This window comes from Neolamprologus multifasciatus, chromosome 22 (assembly GCF_963576455.1).
Source record: "Neolamprologus multifasciatus chromosome 22, fNeoMul1.2, whole genome shotgun sequence".
In the NCBI taxonomy this organism is placed as follows: Eukaryota; Metazoa; Chordata; class Actinopteri; order Cichliformes; family Cichlidae; genus Neolamprologus; species Neolamprologus multifasciatus.
In genome coordinates, this window is record NC_140459.1 from 9013697 (window position 1) to 9034514 (window position 20818).

Below are 20818 nucleotides of genomic sequence, written 5' to 3' on the forward strand. Positions count from 1 at the left end.
AAAAAATTTTTGAATTCCAAAATTAAAAAACAGATTTTGAAAATTGTTTTAAAAACACAATTTTAAAAAGAGAAATAAGTAAATGGATTAAAAAATCAAAGATTTTCAACAAATATATTTCTGACATTTTAAATGGCAATTCCACAACTCATTCGAAAGTGGTTTAGCTAACAGATTAACTACTGGATTACATCCTGGATTAGCTGGCAGATTAATTATTGGATTAGCTATCTGATTTCTGAAATCCCGAAGCAATACATGTTAGCTTTGCAACAGTGTAAGGAGCTCCCTGATTGGTTGGACATACGCATGCACTGCTAAGAAGTGTGTGTGCTTGCACAAGGACCATTCAGCCTCCGGACTGACACTCTGCCCAACACGGATATGTGAAGAATGAAGGGACCCTCCAGAGAAACAGAGAGCTGAACCTCCAAGTGTGCCTGCGGACTGAGCTGATAAAACAAGTAAAAGTACAAATGTGTACAAGTTACAGACGTCATTCTTAATAAAGTTACACAACGCTTTCGGTGTGACTTTATATTGTGTGTTAAAGGGGATAATGGTTAGGAGGTAAAGTAGAGGACGCAGAGACAATCATCACTGAGGCAGTCTCTTCTGCATGAAATCCAGTTGGTGGTTGTGTGTGTGTGTGTGTGTGTGTGTGTGTGTGTGTCTGATGCCGCAAAGCTGACTATGAGCTGTAACATCCTCCATGACTGTGGTATGGAACAGATGTGGGTGTGTCCTCATCTCACAGAGGAGTCCAAGTTGTCATCAAACAAACCTTCACACAAAAACAAAATATAAACAAATAAAATTACAGCAGTGATTTAATTACTTTATGACCTCTGTTAAAATTATTTCTACATCATTTGCTCAATATATCGCAGTATTCAGGGCCATTATAAGCACAGAGCGTACAGAGAAAGGTACTGAACTGAATCAATTTTAGCTTTTGTGCGTGCTTACACTTATTAGCAACGCAAAGTTATGAGCACAAACAGCAGTGTAGAAAAATCCAGGCAGCTAATCCTGTTTAATCCCAGAGCTAATCAATATGATAATATAAATGCTCATCTGTGAACTAACATCAAAGGGAAATAGATTTTCATATGAGTTGTGGAACCAGTTTAAATGTCAAAAATGAATCTCTGAATTTTGAATCCATATACTTATTTCTCTTTTTAAATTGTGTTTTAAAAAACAATTTTGAACATCTGTTGTTGTTTTTTTTTAATTTTGGAATTAAAAAATGTTGAAAATTAGGTTTTATTTGAGAGTTTCATTCTTTTTTGTGAAATTCATTTTCGATTTGAAGTATCTATTAATAGATTAATAATTCATTTTGAAATATTGGTTAAAAAATAATGTTTTTATTTTAAATTTAAATATTACATTAAAAAATACTTTAGTCATGTTTGAATTAATAAACTAATTAAAAATGAATTTGTAAATGAATTTACAAATGTATATTTTAATATTAATATTGTACAATTCATTATTTAAGCACAGAATTCTTTATTTAAATGGCATTCTTTGTCTTTTTTATACATCTACTAATCTGCAGGGTGTTTTCAAATTCTTCATTCAGTATTTATTCAACATTAAGGTTTATACGTATTTAATATATACATATATATTTCTTTACCCAAGACAAATCATTTAAAATCTTCTTAAAATATAATTAGTTATGTTTTTCTATTGTAAATTGAGCTAACCTTGACAAAATTGGGTAGTTACTTAACTTTAATCAACTAGTTGTAAAACTGCATTATTGGACATTACAGGCTTTTTCTTGCAATTGCATTACAGCCTTTTATTCCCTACAGTGTCTCAAATATGACATTGCTTCCTGCGAAATATATATTATTGTTTTCTGTAATAAATATCAGAAAATTACAATTACAGACCACTGTGTTTTAAACTCTTAAAATCTTGCATATTGTCCGTTTTTTTAATTCTAGTAAATATTCTGTACACTATAGATGTCCTGATAGCTGCAACTAATCTGATGGCCACTAGAGACTCCCATGGAGTGAATGTTTTAACTGTAGTACATAAGCAACCTGTCTCTGAATCTTTTTTTGATTGTTTTACTGTTTGATTCTTTTGTTTTGTAATTGTTATTATGACAACAATGTTCAATTTGACTATTAACAGTTTTCAGAGATTCTGAATGTTTGCAAACAAAATTACTATTAGTAGATAAACAATCATAAAAAACAACTTCTGGATTCCCCATTAAATTCCTCCTTGTATATTTCTTGTTTTAATCATACTGTGTGATTCCGTACTATTCATGGTTCTTAGTTGTTTTCTGCTTATGTTATATTTGTAGTTTCTAGTCTAGTGCCTTCCCTTGTTCCACTAAACTAAACGTGGAACACAGGGAAGGCACTCATGTCCTGAATGTTTCTAACACATTGATAGCATGGTTGCTTTGCTCCTGTGTCTTTTTAGGTCCCTTCCAGGTCTTTATTTTGTTATTACCCTCTTGTCTGCTCTGTCCTTCATGGGCACACTTTCTTCTCATCGGAAACATCATTTGCCCACATCAATTTCTCCAACTGCTCCAAATATGACTCAAAATCTTCCTTCGATTCATTATATTCGACAACACGACCCACATGCAGTGTTTTTTCTTATGTTTGAACAGTCCCTCAACAGCCTCTTTAACACTGAAAATTTTTAAAATCCTGGTCGCTAGTTGGGGGGGGCAACAATTCACTCTATTACAAAAACGATATGTCCAAATGAACAGAATCAACTTTTTGGGACCCCGATAAGAAGTGAGCCACCTTTGTAGTAAAGACAACCCAGGGTCAATCCTCAAGTTATCTTGATAGTAGTAGTAGAGGCCTCTAAGATGAAAGAACAGAGATTGCTCTACTTTGTAATTTGTCAAGGAAGACACCAATTGCCTTGCCTGACTGTCCTGCCACTAATATATAGAACTTTGATTTAAAACAGATTATATAATATAATGGCTGCCATGGCATCAAAATATGCAGCTCAGTATTGATAATCCTTGTTTCTAGCCCACCTGTGGATTAATAATAATGCTAACTGGTGTCATGGTAGACGCGTGAACGCGCTTTTCTCACATGACGTTACCCAGCATTCTGCGGGCGCGCTCGCAGAGATCGTCAGAAGATCAAGGAAGAAGATGCGGGAAGGTGAGTGAAGGCATTTACTGCACAACGAAGTCACATAACCGCACACATAACATAACATCTGTCGTGTTAGGCTCATCTGCACAGTGTTATCCAGCTAAAAAAAAAACGTTAGCGATGTTTTAGGTGGTTGTATCTGTTTGTAAACGGTGGCATTTGGCAGTATTGGAGGAGGAAGAGCTTACGGTCCCGAAACTTCGCGTTATGGGCGAAGTTGTCACCGGTAGCAAACTGTTGCTCGTTGTTAGCTTCGACAGTGGGCGCGTTTTCAGCGTTTAAGATATCAGATTTGCTGTTTAAAACGCGGAATGATACAGACTGTAAATGTGAAACCAATGTCCGGGAAGACAACTGATAGCGGACAGAGCAGCCTGCTACCGCTGTTGCTGACAAGTGTTTGCTGCTGTTAGCTGTTTAGTTTGAAAGGGGTTGCTATGTGACAAGCCAGGCTTTTTACTTTGATAAATAAAGAGATTTAGCAGGGAAGCAAGTTTGCTCACGTCGAAAGAGGCGTGGACTCATCGTTAAACGGATGTCACCAAGCTGCTACGAATGGCTCATTTAGTTTAGTTTTGGTTATGTAACTTCGAAACTGAAACACGGAATCACTGTAATATTATCACAAAACCGGACCATCGCAGGTGGAACAGTGAGTCACGTTTCACATCTGGCCAGCGGCAGAGTGAAATGATAATTTAGGGTGTTGTTTCGGTCTAAGTGTTGATTGCGTTGTCCGGTGATATTCGTTTACATTTTAAACTCCAGTTGTTAAAATGTAAACAAAACGGACTCATTTAGTAATGAGCAGTAATAATCCTACCTTTAGACAACATAAACCAGAAGCAAGTATTAAAATATATGTATATGTAAAAGATAAAGTAGTTGTGCAGTTTCATATGTGAGGAGCCATGGATGGTGAGCCACAGGCACTACCCGCTTGTGAGGTAGTTTTTGTTGTTTTTCCACAGACAAACATAGATAGATGGCCCTGTGCTGAAGATAAGTAGGCTAACATGAAAGCAATTTTATTCAAGTTTGTGAAGGAAGGGGAAAAGGATCTGCAGCATATGAAAGGCATTGGTTGCCAAATAATATCAAGAGCTGCAGCTAAATAGTGTCTAAAAGCACAAAATAAGATTAATCGTCTGATCAGACTTCTGAAAAGCTCAACAGGAGAAAAAAAGAAAATGCAAAGAAGTGCAAGTGATCTCTTTATGTAGGCTTTTCCACAAACTTACACAGATCTTCAAAGTATAGCCATAAGGAATAAACTTTTCTCATGATGTTCTCAAGAACTGAGGTTTATTTGTGGTTGGGGTCCTAGTTACCACTGGTGTTTCTAAGAAACAGTGGAGCTGAATGATTCTTTGAAATTGCACTTTGACCTTTACATTGGGAACAGTCTCAGAAAAGGGAAGTGAACAGAGTTTTTGTTATCTGTAGGCTTGTAGCGAATCAGCAAGTAACTTGATTACACAAAAAACCCCTCAACACAATCTATTTGCTTTGGTGCTTTCTTTAATCCACAACTCTGTAACACTTAGTTGTCACCATTCAAAGGCAAGTATTTCTTCCACACTTGTGGCTAACAATAAGCCTGTAGTAGAAGTGTATGTAAGAGCCCCCACTGTGAATGCAGAGTATTACAACATTAAATCCATCCAGGCCCCAGTTTTTCAACAAAAAGACTGATAACACAACAGCAGTAGTGACAGTGATGGTGTCATAGTTGAGTGTGAAGCCAAAGCTAAAGCTGGAGAAGTTCAGATGAACTCCTAACCCAATCTGATACCATGTTTGAATTGGGCAATTTGCTGAAAGCTGATGAAAGCAGTCCTGTTTTCTGTCACAACAGTAGGTACAACAAGCAGGGGGGAATCTAAGAGGGTGACATTATTTCAACTCTTTGATAACATTATTTTGCATATTTATTATAAAATCTAAATAAAATATAAATTAAATCGTTTTACAACTAGGGATGTTCCTGGCTACTAAGTCCCTTGTCGACTAAACAAGGAAAGTAAATTAGACTAACCAACTAGGCTAAAACTAAAAATTACACTCAGATATATAAAGCCAAATTTGGGAACTGTTTTATGTCCAAAGCCTTTTAAACAATGACAATTTAAACCCATTCTTCAATAACGAGTCATGTTGCATAACTGTGCAGCACCTTGCATGGTGCTTTATAAACATTGCACATTGTAGTCCAGACAGTGAAGAAGAAAAACACTAAATTGATGTTAAATATGATATAAAAACACGTTACTGCAAACATGTTAATGGGTTGTTAAAAACATGACAAATTACCACCTGAAAAATGAATAAATGGTGACTAAAAAGGGTGATTTTGTGCCGTGTTTTTTTTCACGCTGTTTGAAAATTCATGGCAACCGCTTCAATGAAAGTTCAAATCTAAAATAACAAAACGATGAGTCATCCATCTCATTTTCTTCTGCTTATCTGAAGTTGGGTCATGGGGACAGCAACCTAAGCAGGGAAGCCGAGAATTCTCTCTCTCCACCCACCTCCTCCAGCTTATCAAGGGAAACGTCGAGGTGTTCCCAGGCCAGCCGCTGCATAAATCGGCATCTGGTGGTAGATGGTTGCATGACATTAGGACACAACTATTTACTGGCATCGTGTATCAATTACTGTATAAAACAATTCGATTAAATGACTATTACATCTGGTACCAACTAGTGACAGTAGCAACGGTTAGCCAACTATTTGGCTAGTCACACACAGTAGTTAACTAACTACTTAAACATTTAAAAATAACAGCAAACCAGTAAAGTTTTGCATGGGCCACTGACCTGGCACTGTTAGGCTGGGCACTGAATTATTATTAACATCAATTATTAACATTATCAGCATCTACATCTTCAGAACTTTTTTTGCACCATGAAATTTTACATCAAACCACAGGTCAAGCCTCAGTTCTGAGAATGCTGATGTACTCGCTTTTCTTCATTGCACATGCTCATTTATAGGCTTACAAACTCACTTATTCACTACCACATGTAAACACACAGACAACACACACCAAATCTACTTCATCCTGAAGATATAATAATGTCAGAACTCTTATTTTTCCATCTGTTAACGTAAGTATGTATACCTATTTTTAGCTAATATCACCATACTTCAGATTATTTAATTTTGCATTTAAGAAAATATTTTCTTAAGAAATATGTTTTTGAAATGGCACACAAATACAGCAGTAAGGTTTTTTTGACAAATGTGGATTGCAGTGAAACTAATAAAAACATTGCAATGTCAAAAATAAGCAGTTCATTTTACTCTGTTGAATATTTATTATTGCTCAATTAGCGATGGAATAGCAGATTACTATAATCTAGCTTGTTTCTAACCGCTGTTTAGTGGGCTTTGCAGGCAGATGTGTATCACACTGCAGCCCTTATAGCATTAAAATATTGTGAGAAGCCTAAAGGTCATCTCTCTAAGGCACACAGTGCTGCCCAGAAATGGAAAAACACAATCGACCATGTGTCAAAACTGCGACAAAGCTTTCAGTGTTTATGAGCATCTCCACATTTGGCACGGTGTCCCGATTTCACTCTTCGCTGCAGGCTCTGTGCTCTGACAGCTCCTGCTGACATGAAAGATTTTACTTTTCTTTCTTTAGTAAAGCCACACCACACACACTGGTCCATTGTCTCCATGACCATTTCCAAAATGGCTTTTAATGTAGCACGACGATGCATGTTAAACTGTGACTGCTCTTTTTATTAATCATCATATGCAATATGATCTTTAGTGGGTGAATGTCCTCTCCTGTGTTTGTGTGTGATATTTAGGAACGCATTAACTCAACTTTTTCCAGTTTTAATTCAATATAGGGTGCCAATTAGACACCAGTGTTGAATTAAAAAACTATTCCTCACTGTGGGAAGAGACTGGGAAGAATTCTTTATGTAAAGAAACATCTAGTTTGACTTCCCTTTAATTGATCAGAGTCTGCTTATTCTGGAGTGCAGGATAGTAGTTTCTATTCCTGCTTTATGACACATGACTGTTAAATTGAAATAATCCTAATAAAAAATTAAAAGCATTCCAACAAGTGCTACAGCAAACATAACGGGTGAACAGATGGGCCCATAGATCAGCTCTTTACCACTGACAGCCGATCCAGCTTTTGTTAGTCGGGATTGAATGGGTATCTGATCCAAATATCAAAGTGGTGCATCCATGGTGGACAATCCCACGACACTTTGGGTAACCCTGTGTATGTAGTTTGTTTCCTGTTTTAGTAGGAAGTTTGTTTTTTGTTTCATGTTTTGCAAAGTTCTGTGTTGGAGGTTGTTGAACTCCAGGCCTCAAGGTCTGGTGTCCTGCAGGTTTTAGATCTCACCCTGGGTCAACACACCTGAATCAAATGATTAGTTTATTACCAGATCTCTGGAGGACTTCATGACTAGGGATGGGTATCGTTTAGGTTTTATCCGATACCAGTACCAAACCGGTACTTTTGAAACGGTGCTTGAACCGGTGCTTAAAGAATGGAGAACACAAAATTGGTCCAAAAACCTCTCATGTTCAGCTGGGGGTTTTTTTGTAAAACGATAACAATGTTAGCCTTTTCTGCAGCTATAGGGGATTTATGGCATCATTCTTGCCTGGAAGCAGTGCTTAATCAATGGAAAAAAATAATTTTGTCCAAAAGCCTCTCATGTTTAGCTGTTTTCCACTTTTTCTTTGGTCATTTTAGCCTTTTTGGCCAGGGTGAAGGGAGCATCTGCCATCAAACAAGAAGACAGCCGCATGTAACTACGACTGTGTTTGCTAGTTCACCTTACATGCATTAATGTAATAACGTGGTTAGCCTACTCAACGTAAATTACACACGGACAACATTAAGCTACTCACGCAGAGAAGAACGGCTGCTGCTGCCATCATCATCCGTCATCATTTCTGCTACACTGGCAGGGCTAGGGGCCAGGACTCTCCCCTTTTCGGGTTTTTGGGGGATGCTGCTAACTCCGGTCCGATAACAGGCAACCCACCCGCAGTAGATGTGCCCGGTGTAAGGTCTCGCAGCAAGCTATCAAATACGGTGCATTTCTCAACTTTTAAGAAAACGCTATGCATCGCCAGGTGTTTCATCAGATTCGAGGTGTTACTTCCTTTGCACAGTATCACCTTAAAGCACTTGTTGCAGGCTGCTGAGTTTGCATCTTTTGCTGTGAAGTACAGCCAGACTTCGACCGCTTCACCTTGGGCATTTTTAATCTGTAGCTCTGTTCTAAAAGAACCTACGTACCTGGGCCCGCCTACTACGCTTGCAAAGGTAAACCGATTGGCTAGAATCCAAAGTGTATGACATTTCAGGGGAAAAAAAGCACAGAAATAAAGCACCGAAATGTGCGCTGCTTTTCGGTCTGGTTACTACCGTTTATGTCAGAACCGGTGCGATACCGGTACCCATCCCTATTTATGACATGTTGTGAACGTAATTTAGCCATTTAAATCGGCTGTATTGGATCAAGGACACATTTAAAACCTGCAGGACACCGGACCTTGAGCCCTGGAGTTCCCCGACCCACAGCTAAATCATCAGATGTAAGACATCACGCAATGTGTCGTTGTTAGGGAAGGTAAATAGTGTTGTTATAGCAAAGATGTTGCAACGTGACATTGTTATACTACTTAAACATTTTTTGCAAGATTAATTGCTGACAATATGATATATATATATATATATATATATATATATATATATATATATATATATATATATATATATATATATATATATATATGACTGTGATTCATTTTCATTTGGAAATGCACCATCTTTGCCATTACAGAAGTCTTCCACAGATTTGTTTATTATTTTGTGACTGCCACGTTTTCTCCTTATCTTTATTGCTCTTTATTGCATAACAGTCAGCTGCTCTCATGAGGTCAGTTGAACTTCAACCCTTGAACAGATAATACAGTGTAATCAATGAGCATGAGATGGCAATGAGATCACTGCAATCTTTGGGTTTCCCCTAAGTCTTTTATTTAGATGTATAAAGCGCACATCAGAGGTTTGCTGTATCGACACAGAGAGCTTCAAATGAATGACAAGTTTCACTCGGCGGTCTCTTCTTCTTTCTCTCTCTTTCCTTCACAGCCCCAGAAATGGACCACGAGGTTGTGTTTGCAACCTTGGAGAAAGTGTGCCAAGACAACATCTCTGTTTTTTGCAGACCTTCTCGTTTGCCACACGGCACTGCTGTTGAGCGTCTGGTCACTTGTCTGAAACAGATTCAGGAACATGGTCGAGCCTTGGAGCCTGTAGTAACCAGCTTCACCGCCGTCTATCACCATTATGACTTTGATGAACAAACACCTGGGAATGGCTACCGCACGCTGGTCAAGGTATGACGGTGGCTGGACCGTGTGTGTTATGTGACTAACAGTGTGTTTGGTTTTTCAGATCTTTGGTTTAAATGATTAGAAAAAAATCAAATCGATTTATTAGATTGTAGGTTATTGCATTTTAACAACAATGACATTTTAATATTTGTATTTCTGCAAATATTAGAAGTGTGGGGTTCAGATGATTCAAGTACCGATTCACTCATTTTTATTCATCTTTTTATCCATTTTCTTCTGCTTATCCAGTTCAGGATCATGGGAGGGTTGGACCCTATTGTTTTTACTCAGTTAACATATTTTTCCATTTAGGTTTTTCATTTGAGTTTTTTTTTTTTTTTTTCAAGTTTATAGAAATTCAGCAACAATATAAAAATATCAATTAAATTAAATATGAATTCAGTTCAAGAGATCTTTTTTATGTGTAAACCTTAAATTTAAAAAAAATCTGTTGAAGCATGAGAAATATTGGACATTGTGCATAGGAATAAAACAAATTAACAATTAACAAACAAACTAAGTAATGCAAAAGTCTGTAGAAGACTGACAAAATATGATATCAGTCTGATTAATTGTCTGCAGTGAGTTAACCCTTTAAGACCTACCATAGAACCAAGTCCGCCAGAGCTTACTTTATATTTTTACATGCTGTGGAGCCATTTTTGGGAGCATTTCAAGTTGCTATACATCAATACAACTGTTATAGCCCAAATTTTAATAATATGTATGCATTAAGTCCATAGTAACTACATAAATTGCAAAAAAGTGCAATAAACTACAAAAAAATTGAAAATCGTTTTTGGGTTTTTTTTACATATATGTCTACTTGGAGAAATTTAAGAGGTTTATCCCTCAAAACTTTAAATACAAAAAAGTTGCAAAAAAATAGTTTACAACAACAGGAAATTTATTTTGAGTGTCTTCATAGTTTTATTTTTGAGATACACCAATTTTTATATACTGCAGGAAAAACAAAAATAAATCCTATAATGCAAATTTGCAAAGAAAACAGCATGTGCATCAAAATAAACTATTTAAAGCAGTTCAATGTGAGTTCTAAGCATCCCAGAAACTATTCAGAAAAGCATGAAGTCTAACATGACTTTTAAAAACACAAGTATAGGCTTATAAGGCCTATAAATAAAAAACTACATTTTCTGCGAAAATGACGTCACTTCCGGTTTCGGGCAGGTAATGGCGGACATGCGATAGTTCGCGCTGACGTCTATTTCAATATAGGAAGTGTTATAAACAGCTGATCGGATCGGCAAAGCCTGTTTCTGGAATATTATGTTTTTGTTGCTGCAAGCGCTTTTAATGTAATTTTTGCAAAGCTTTATGTGGAAGGAAACCGTGACCTAGGACAAGCTGATGGTATAAGATGTAAGTACAACTCCTCCGGTTTCATATGCAAAAAAAATTATTGCGCTAGCTTACGTGGTTCCGGTTCTACAGGGATTTAAAAATAGTTACGCAAAACAGAGCGTGCCCGCTCTGACCGGCTTTAAAGGGTTAAAGTAAAAACTCTGCAAATTGGAAAACAACCACAAAATTCTTTAATGGTTTAAAAATGGTTGACTTCCTGTGTGGTTTAAGGTTTGGTGGTTACACTACTGTGAAATGTAGTTCTTCCTAATATTTCTATAGTAGGTACCAAGATTAAAACAATCTTAAATTTTCATAGGTTTTGGAGCACATCATAAATGTTATAATAATCACTACAGATATAAAAAGCCCATCATCTCAGTGTGTGATTGGGCTGCATGAGAGCCTTTTTTAAAATTAACTATATTTCATGAAAAGCCATAATAAACATGTGCATTTCATGTATCATTGCCTTCCAACCTCTCATCCTGTTGTTTCTTTCAGGTCTTGGAGGCTTGCCTTTTGCACATCATCCACAAAGCCCGTTACATTGCCTCCAGTTACAGCAACCCCTTCTTCAGGGTTGACCACAACACGTCTGAGATGGAGGCGTACTGCAGCGCCCTTTGCCAGCTCCGAGCTCTTCTCCATCTCGCCCAGCAGCTGATCAACGACAACGACTGCGGCCAGCTGTACTCCCTGCAGGACAAGGACCTGAGCCGCAGCTTTGTGCAGGAGTACTCCTCCATGCACAAAGCGTGTTTCTACGGCCGCTGTCTGGGCTTTCAGGTCAGCCAACAGTGGAGACATATTTGTAATCAGTTTTATTGTTTTATTATATATATATATTTATATATATTTTTTTGTTGGTTTGATTTGTCAATTCTGCCACCTGCAGCCCTGCAGTAGGTTTAGACCTTTCCCCTAATAAAAACATGACAAGGATTTTAACTGCAATTTAATTTCTGGCAGCTTAAATTCCATCTATTTTTATTATTTAGAAATAAAAGCAAAGACTTCACAGACTATCATTAAGTACTGTAATATAGGCTCATTACACTTACTATATGCAGATTAGGTAAGTTTACACTGGGCCCCATGGACTAAGGCCCAGCCACCAGATGCTCCTGGGCCTAGTTCCAGGGCGAGCCCCTGGTAACCCTGTCCCAGGCAGGGTGAACCGATCCCTAGGTCTTTCACACAAGTCTCTTATGTTTTGTGGTGGTAATTAATACTTAAAAATAAGTAAGATGCCTGTCTTTTGAATGTATTTATTAAATGCCCCTCTTATTTTGTTTCACAGTACTCCCCTTCCATTCGCCCGTTCCTGCAGACTGTTGTCATAAGTATGGTTTCATATGGAGAAACCTATGGTAAACAACAGTCTGGCTTAGGTGAGGTTTTTTTTTTTATTTAGGATGTTGTCAAAAGTTACATTTCCTTCTTCTGAATGGGCATTTTTACCTTTAACCATCTTTAAAATAAGAATCTGTCCTCCTTTAGGAACAGCAGCCTTGTCTCTCCTCACATCAGGGAAGTATGTTATTGATCCAGAGCTCCGGGGCGCTGAGTTTGAGCGCATTACCCAGAATCTGGACATGCAGTTCTGGAAGTCCTTCTGGAACCTCACAGAGTCCGGCCTATTAGCAGTAGGTAGTATCACAGACTCCTTCTTTTGCTTGTCTTTTACCTAAAGTTATCTTCAGCATTTGAACTTATTTCCATTTCTTACTCTTTGCAGGGCTTCAACAGAATAGCCTCCAAACAAGTGCAAGTAAACTTCACCATGACCGTGCCTCCAGTCACTCTATGCCTTCCTCTGGCCTCTGACCCCAGGCTGTCTGTCACCGTGTCACCTCCAATAGCTCACTGGGGCCCCGGGCCAGTCCACATGCGTCTGATCTCCTATGAACTCCGAGAAGGACAGGTGAAGGTCAACAACTCGTAGAGTAGAAGAAGAAAAAAAAATACATTTTATGTAGAGAAGGCATTTAAAAGACTATAATATGTAAATACAGTTGTTGACACGACTGACCAATATGGTGAGGATCAGACTTTTTGCAGAATAAGCACAGTAAATACATTCTGTATTTTTTGTATTATGTGTTTTTGAGATTGGATAAAACTAGTAGAGCTATTTTAGTAACCAGTAAAATTTGCTTATGGATGGGCAATGAAAAATGAGCACAGGGGAAATATTCAAGGTTTTCATTAGAGAGCTGCAAAAATGTGGTTGTACACATGCTGAAAGATGACTTCTGTTAAAAGACTTGATTGCTTTGTTTCCTTTATTTTATGATCTCATTCCTCATCCTTTCACTTTACAGGACAGTGAAGAGCTTCTAGTTTTGTCCCGTGCTAAGCCTCCCCCCATCTCCACCCATCTACCCTGGGTACAGAAACAGCCTCGCTCCCCCTGGCTACTCATTCACTTCCATGGAGGGGGCTTTGTGGCCCAGACTTCGAAATCTCACGAGGTACACTACAGAAGACAGACTTTTTTTTACTTTTTTTTTTTTATCTGTCATAGCTGTTCTGATTAATTCTACTCAAATTCCAATGATAATAATAGTAACAGGTAGCACTAGATCTTGCATTCCTGTGAAAATAAATTAATTGCATGCCTTTTAACCCACTCGTGTTGCAGAACTATCTTCGCAGCTGGTCGAAGGAGCTGAATGTCCCGGTCCTCTCCGTCGACTACTCTCTGTCACCTGAAGCACCCTTTCCCAGAGCTCTAGAGGAATGTTTTTACGCCTACTGCTGGGCACTGAATAACTGTCATCTGCTGGGTCAGTGTGTGTTATCTTACTGTAAAGCTAAACTCATTGTAATTCATGGACCACATGTTGCCTAATTTGATTTAAAGTGGGGCAAACCAGTAAAACCAGTCCATAATAACCAATTCTTTCAGATTTCGTCTTTCTTATAAGTTTTTCTGAGAATTTTTGAAACTGTTCATGAACCCCAAAGCCAAGAAAGCCACAAAATCAGCCCTTTACCCCACTCTCTACTTTTTATACCTTAGGAATTTTCTCTTGTTTAATTTTTTCTCATGAGAGATTAATTTAAAAACAGATGATAAATAGTCTGAGATATCTTAGGTAACACACATAAATGACTGCATTTACTGCAAGTTTGAGCACTAGATTGACAAAATCGTGGCATGAAGTATTTTTACAGTTTAAAAATATCACAACAGCACATCTGAATCTGCAGCCATGGTCCCAAAGAATTATTGTGGGAATTATTTTTGTTTTTATTGTCAGGCTCCACTGCAGAGCGAGTTTGTCTGGCAGGCGACAGTGCTGGAGGGAATCTCTGCATCACCGTGTCCATGAAGGCCATATCCACCGGCATCCGAATCCCTGACGGCATTATGGCCGCCTACCCCGCCACTTTGCTCACCACCGATGCCTCACCCTCCCGCCTGCTCACTCTCATTGACCCGCTGTTGCCTCTAGGTGTACTCACCAAGTGCATTAATGCTTATGCAGGTATGTTTGTGTGCAGGGCGTGTGTGCCTGCACGGAGATCAGGTGTGTTGTTTTACAGATCATTTAACACAAGTACATCCAGGTGCCACCTGACAAGAACATGGAATATTAAGAGGATTTATGTATAAACCGTCAAATGCGGGAGGAAAAACTTGCCCCGTCAAACTTCTAATTAAGCATGTACTAAAAACAAAATCTGTGCCTACCTTCGATTTAATCTTCATCGCACCACCTAGATGTCTTCCTGTTGTCAGCCACGCATAACTGCCAAAGCAAAAACTGGAAGGTTTCAGTCATGTGACCTGTTGTTCACAACCATATACCATATAGTTTTCACTCAAATTTAGTTAATTACCAAAAACAAAGACATGTATTTATCACCGTCATTCTAATAATATATGTGTTTCATGCTCTGAGTGGACCTGTACTATATACAGAAACAAAAACTAGATCAGTTTGTCTGTGGTTCCGCTTTTGCTGTCATACCACAGCCATTTTTAAAATCAAATCAAATCAAATCAATTTATTTATATAGCACTTTTCACAGGATAAAAACCACAAAGTGCTTCACAGTAATATAAAACAGAAATACATAAAATACATTAATAATAAAACACAGCACAAATCTAATTAAAAGCCAATCTAAATAAATGAGTCTTAAGCTGCTTTTTAAAAGAATAAATACAATCAAGGCAACGTAATGATGTAGGAAGAGCATTCCACAACCTGGGGGCCACCGCTCTAAAATATCTATCTCCTCTGGTCTTAAAACGAGTTCGTGGGACTACCAACAGCCTTTGATTAGAAGATCTCAGGCTGCGAGAGGGAGCGTGGGGTTCTAAAAGATCAGAAATGTAAGCAGGGGCATCACAAGACAAAGCTTTGAAAGTCAGTACCAAGATTTTAAAATGAATTCTAAAATGTACTGGAAGCCAGTGTAATGAACGTAACACTGGTGTAATGTGCTCTCTTTTTCGTGTCTTAGTTAAAAGCCTTGCAGCAGCATTCTGGACTGACTGGAGACGGTCAAGATTCCTTTTGCTCAAACAAAGAAAACGGGAAATAATGACATAATTTCAACAATGGCCGCCCCTCCCTGAGCCTCATTCTGCCGGACGTTTCTTCCTGTTAAAAGGGAGTTTTTCCTTTCCAGTGTCGCCAAAGCGCTTACTCATAGGGGACATCTGATTGTTGGGTTTTCGCTGTTTTCTCTGTATTATTGTTGGGATTTAGCCTACAAAAACGATGTAAAGCGCCTTGAGGTAACTGTTGCTGTAATATGGCACTATATAAAGAGAACTGAGTTGAACTGAACCCAGTCTGCTGCCATCATAGATTCAGGATATACCTGCTTAATAAACAATCTTAAGCTCTGTTAAAAACTGGAACCAAACAATTTTACAGTTAATCCAAGTGTCACAATCTAAAGCCAAAAGCATCAATATCATGGGATATACTAGCAACCCTGCACCAATTTAATGTCTGTGATGCAGAGTAACAAAAACCAGCACTGGTACTCTGGAAGTTTGATCTGCTTTCTGATAATTTCCAGATAATTAACTTTTAAAAAGATCATTTTTGGCTAAAATTTGAAGGCTTGTATAGGCAAATGAGTCAGCTGGCGTAGAGACGAATCACAGAATCTATTATTAAAAATGTACAGAGCAGATTACACCCTGGCTGTCTCAATGCATTTCAGAGCTGAATGTCAATGTGACGGTTGATACACACAAAGGAGCCGCAGCAGACGTGATGAAGCCTGCTCGTCAGTTACGAGCAGCAGAGATCTGGGTGTGTTTCTTAGCGCTCTGGAATGTAACTGCTATAAAACAGTCTGAAAATAACGCATTATTTTTATGATTCACTGCTTTGTTTTTATTGACACTGCTCCCTCTCTTTATTTATTTTTTGGCTCACTCCACTGCCTCTCATTCTCTGACTTCATTACTGGCGTAATAAGCCAAACAATAAAGCCAGCACAGCCTCGCCAATCCATTAATGCTCATATTTCACATATCTTCCATTTGTTTTGCTGTTCTTCATCTGGTTTCTTTTAGGTTGCTGAGTTGTTGTTGTTTAACGATGGCACTTGTTGCGTTTGTCTTCTTGCACCCAGCCGCACCCAAGAAGTGTTTCAGGTTCAAAAAGAGACTGAGTGTTGTAAACACCCAAGACTCTGTTGGTATACAGACAATAGTACATCTAGATTTAAATCAAGGTGAAAATGAGAAGACTAACTAGCATAAAGTCTCAAAGTTGTAGTTGGGTAGTAGTTGTGATACAACTGTTCACGATCATCAGTTATATTTGAGACTGAAGCAGAAGGTCTCTGTCAAAGATAATCCAAGAGTTATTCAATAGATGTTCGATGGATTTAATCCCAAGTGCTTCTGAAGCTGTTTTTCTCAAGTACAACTTACCAACCGCTGAAAAGACTTTGAAATACAACCCTCTTATGACCATACAGTGCTCTGTATGGTTACACGGTCAAACCCTCTACCTACCTCTCATCCATGGCCACTTTAAAATCACTAATAGCATGTTTTTGGACTGTGGGACTGAGCTGCCTCTGTTCATATGTGACAAATTCTTCTCATGTATAAGCAATAGAACACCCTCTTTTTAAAGTACCTTAAAAAGTACTTGTAAAACTCTTAGGTATTTGGCATATCTACTGATTTGTAGTTCAGTGGATATTCTCTAATAATTCACAAGTGTGTGCCAGACTCGTGTGTGGGTTTTTTGTTGTTGTTTGTTTGTTTTTCTTCACGGTTGTTGTTTCCTCTGCTGACCAAACATTGGTATCCTCTCAGGTATGGACTACCAGACGGTGCAGCCTGCAATGGGGAGCAGCACTCTGAGCACTCTGAGTAGAGACACGGCCATGCTGCTCAGTGATCTCACTCAGGGAGCCTCTAACTGGATCCAGTCCTTTCTGGACCCAAGGCGGACTTCAGGTCGCTCGCTCTCCCGCTCGTCTTCACAGAGACAGACTGAAACCCACATGTCCAACCAAGCTTCCGTACCCAACTCTGGAGCTCAGCTTTGTTACCCACAAGGCTTTGAGCCTCTGCGCTCTGAGTCTCTTGCTATGGTTAACCCAACATCCTGTCCAGTTATAAAGAATCCATTTGTGTCACCCCTGCTGGCTCCCAACAGCATGCTGAAAGGCCTGCCACCTGTACACATAGTGGTAAGAAAGGAGATGGAAAGAGTTCATGTTTAGATTAGGATTTGGGCAACTTTTGGAATTTCTAGCCATAAAACTCGATTTGTTGTCACACAATAGACACCTCTGTCTTTTTCTTTAGTTGATCAGTTTTGCCCATGGGCTTCACACTCATAGACATCCAGTATACATGGGTGTATACATATATATTCGCCCATGTATACTAAAGGCTGCCCAAAGTATATTTGAAACTAATTTTTTTCTTTATTTAATTATCACTCTAACCAGTGGATAACAACAATCCCCACACTTTTATTTTGAAGTTCGGTCACTGCTTACTAGCGGTGGCCTTCTTGACTGGTTCTCCATGCATGGGGTTAGATCGATGAGCGTGTCTGTTGCCTCTTTTCCACTAGTGCCTTCTCTGCTCGCCTTGACTCAACTTGACTCTACTCTGTTTTAGTTGTTTTCCATTACAACGAAGCACCACATAAATGTGCATCGGGGCATTATGGGAAAGCGGTCAAAAGTTCTGTGATGTCATCTGTGTCTGACACAAACGACAAGTGACAATGGAGGACATCGAGGCGATGGTATACAGTGGCTTGCAGAAGTATTCGGCCCCCTTTACGTTGTCACATTACAGCAATTTTATTGGAATTCCACGTGAAAGAACAATACAAAGTGGTGTACACGTGAGAAGTGGAACGAAAATCGTACATGATTCCAAACATTTTTTACAAATAAATAACTGTAAAGTGGGGTGTGCGTAATTATTCAGCCCCCTGAGTCAATACTTTGTAGAACCACCTTTTGCTGCAATTACAGCTGCCAGTCTTTTAGCGTTTGTCTCTACCAGCTTTGCACATCTAGAGACTGAAATCCTTGCTCATTCTCCTTTGCAAAACAGTTCCAGCTCAGTCAGATTAGATGGACCACATGGCTTGTGGCAAACTGCAAACGGGACTTCTTATGGTTTTCTGTTAACAATGGTTTTCTTCTTGCCACTCTTCCATAAAGGCAAACTTTGTGCAGTGCACGACTAATAGTTGTCCTATGGACAGATTCCCCCACCTGAGCTGTAGATCTCTGCAGCTCGTCCAGAGTCACCATGGGCCTCTTGGCTGCATTTCTGATCAGCGCTCTCCTTGTTCGGCCTGTGAGTTTAGGTGGACGGCCTTGTCTTGGTAGGTTTACAGTTGTGCCGTACTCCTTCCATTTCTGAATGATTGCTTGAACAGTGCTCTGTGGGATGTTCAAGGCTTGGGAAATCTTTTTGTAGCCTAAGCCTGCTTTAGATTTCTCAATAACTTTATCTCTGACCTGTGTGGTGTGTTCTTTGGACTTCATGGTGTTGTTGCTCCCAATATTCTCTTAGACAACCTCTGAGGCCGTCACAGAGCAGCTGTATTTGTACTGACATTAGATTACACACAGGTGCACATTTAGTCATTAGCACTCATCAGGCATGTCTATGGGCAACTGACTGCACTCAGACCAAAGGGCGCTGAATAATTACGCACACCCCACTTTTCAGTTATTTATTTGTAAAAAGAAAATGTTTGGAATCATGTACGATTTTTGTTCCACTTCTCACGTGTACACCACTTTGTGTTGGTCTTTCACGTGGAATTCCAATAAAATTGATTCATGTTTGTGGCTGTAATGTGACAAAATGTGGGAAAGTTCAAGGGGGCCGAATACTTTTGCAAGCCATTGTACTTACTGCTCTGTGTATGGCTTTTTGTCTGACGTATGAGCCACAGTGTTCGTTTTTTTTCTGGACTTCGAACTGCTGGTTTTGTTTTTTTGTGAAGGAGTTGCTCTCATGACTCATTGAGTGATGCCATTGATTGGACAATCAGTGGCATGCAGTCCATTGACGTCACCTTTTCAGATCAACTTCGCTCATTTGGAATCCCGGTTGAGCAGGTACTTAAAAAGTACCTGTTACCAAGTACTATCGCTTAATGGAAAACCCTAAAAACTGAGTTGAGCCGAACTGAGTAGGTACTACTGGAAAAGGGCTATCGTGTAAGTCTTTTGACAGACTGTCTATTGTGTACCCTGTCTTTGCCCTATGACAGTTGGGATGAGCCCCAGATCTCTCGCCTGAACAGAAAAAAATAGATGGAATAGAAAAACATTGATTATGACTCCAGCAGAAAGACATAACAAGAGAGTGTTTCTAAAGCAACTTTATTGCTGTGGCTGGCTCAAAAGGCTGCAGAACAGGGAGGCACAAGGAACACTTTTAGATGCATTTAGAAAGGGTAAAAGAAAAGTTTTGTGAGAGGAATGAGGAGAAGATTTGACCACAGCCAGAGGTCCAATCACAGGTGCTTCGAGATTGTCATTTGAGACAATATGTAGCACTCACTGATCATTGGTTGCTGAGTAACACAGTGGCTCAACGGGAGAGATGCTCTAGAAAATGTACTAGATACAAAAGGCACTTTTAACATTTAGCTTACTTGATTTCTCCTCATATAAAGTCCAGTGTGAGTTGAGCTGCAGTCTATTACTCACAGCAGAATTTGAATTGACTTTTTTCCCACGCAGGCCTCTGCTCTCGATGCCCTGCTGGACGACTCTGTGATGTTTGCCAAGAAGCTTCGAGACATGGGCCAACCTGTGAGTCTGACAGTGGCGAAGGACCTCCCACATGGCTTCCTCAGCCTGTACCAGCTCTCCAAGGAGACGGATGTGGCTGCAGAAGTCTGCATAGCACGAATAAGGGAGGTTTTTGAGCAAGAAAACCCACCGCACGATCTTGTGGAAGAGACTTAATTAAACATGTGTTAAGAGTGCCAACTTATCGGGATGACTGATTCAATATTCTTGGGACTTCTAAATAAAGAAAAAAATAGAGAAAGATCTGACAGAAAAGTGAAAAAGAAACAAATGAGGAGGAATTACGAGCACAAAGTGGAGGAAGCTTTGTCGTTCTGCACTTTAACCCCGCACAGCGTTTTCTGTAGGTAGTGGCGTTCAAGAGAACCACTGAAAACTTCTTACAACCAGCTTTAATAGGATCCTAATAATAATAACGACAAAAAAACATAGTTATGAAGTATTTTTCTACCAGGATTTACATGTTTACAATCTGTTGCACATTCAAAGTATCACAGACTGACAGAAATTTAACTCAGAAAATCACAATAACCAGCTCTTGTAGTAATTTATCTCCTGATGGAAGATTTCTGAAGTCGGTAAGCTGCTGTGCC

General features: G+C 39.0%; 1 protein-coding gene across 1 annotated transcript; it reads left to right on the forward strand.

Annotated features, from left to right (window-relative positions):
• Nucleotides 1-3062: 3062 nt before the first annotated feature.
• lipea (lipase, hormone-sensitive a) lies at nucleotides 3063-20466 on the forward strand. Its single transcript, XM_085148863.1, has 11 exons — nucleotides 3063-3176; nucleotides 9316-9563; nucleotides 11430-11714; nucleotides 12229-12319; nucleotides 12429-12574; nucleotides 12667-12852; nucleotides 13253-13402; nucleotides 13573-13717; nucleotides 14195-14422; nucleotides 17236-17615; nucleotides 20154-20466. Exons 1-11 carry the CDS (start codon nucleotides 3167-3169, stop codon nucleotides 20379-20381), a joined length of 2097 nt encoding a protein of 698 aa, XP_085004989.1. The 5' UTR covers nucleotides 3063-3166; the 3' UTR covers nucleotides 20382-20466.
• Nucleotides 20467-20818: the final 352 nt, after the last annotated feature.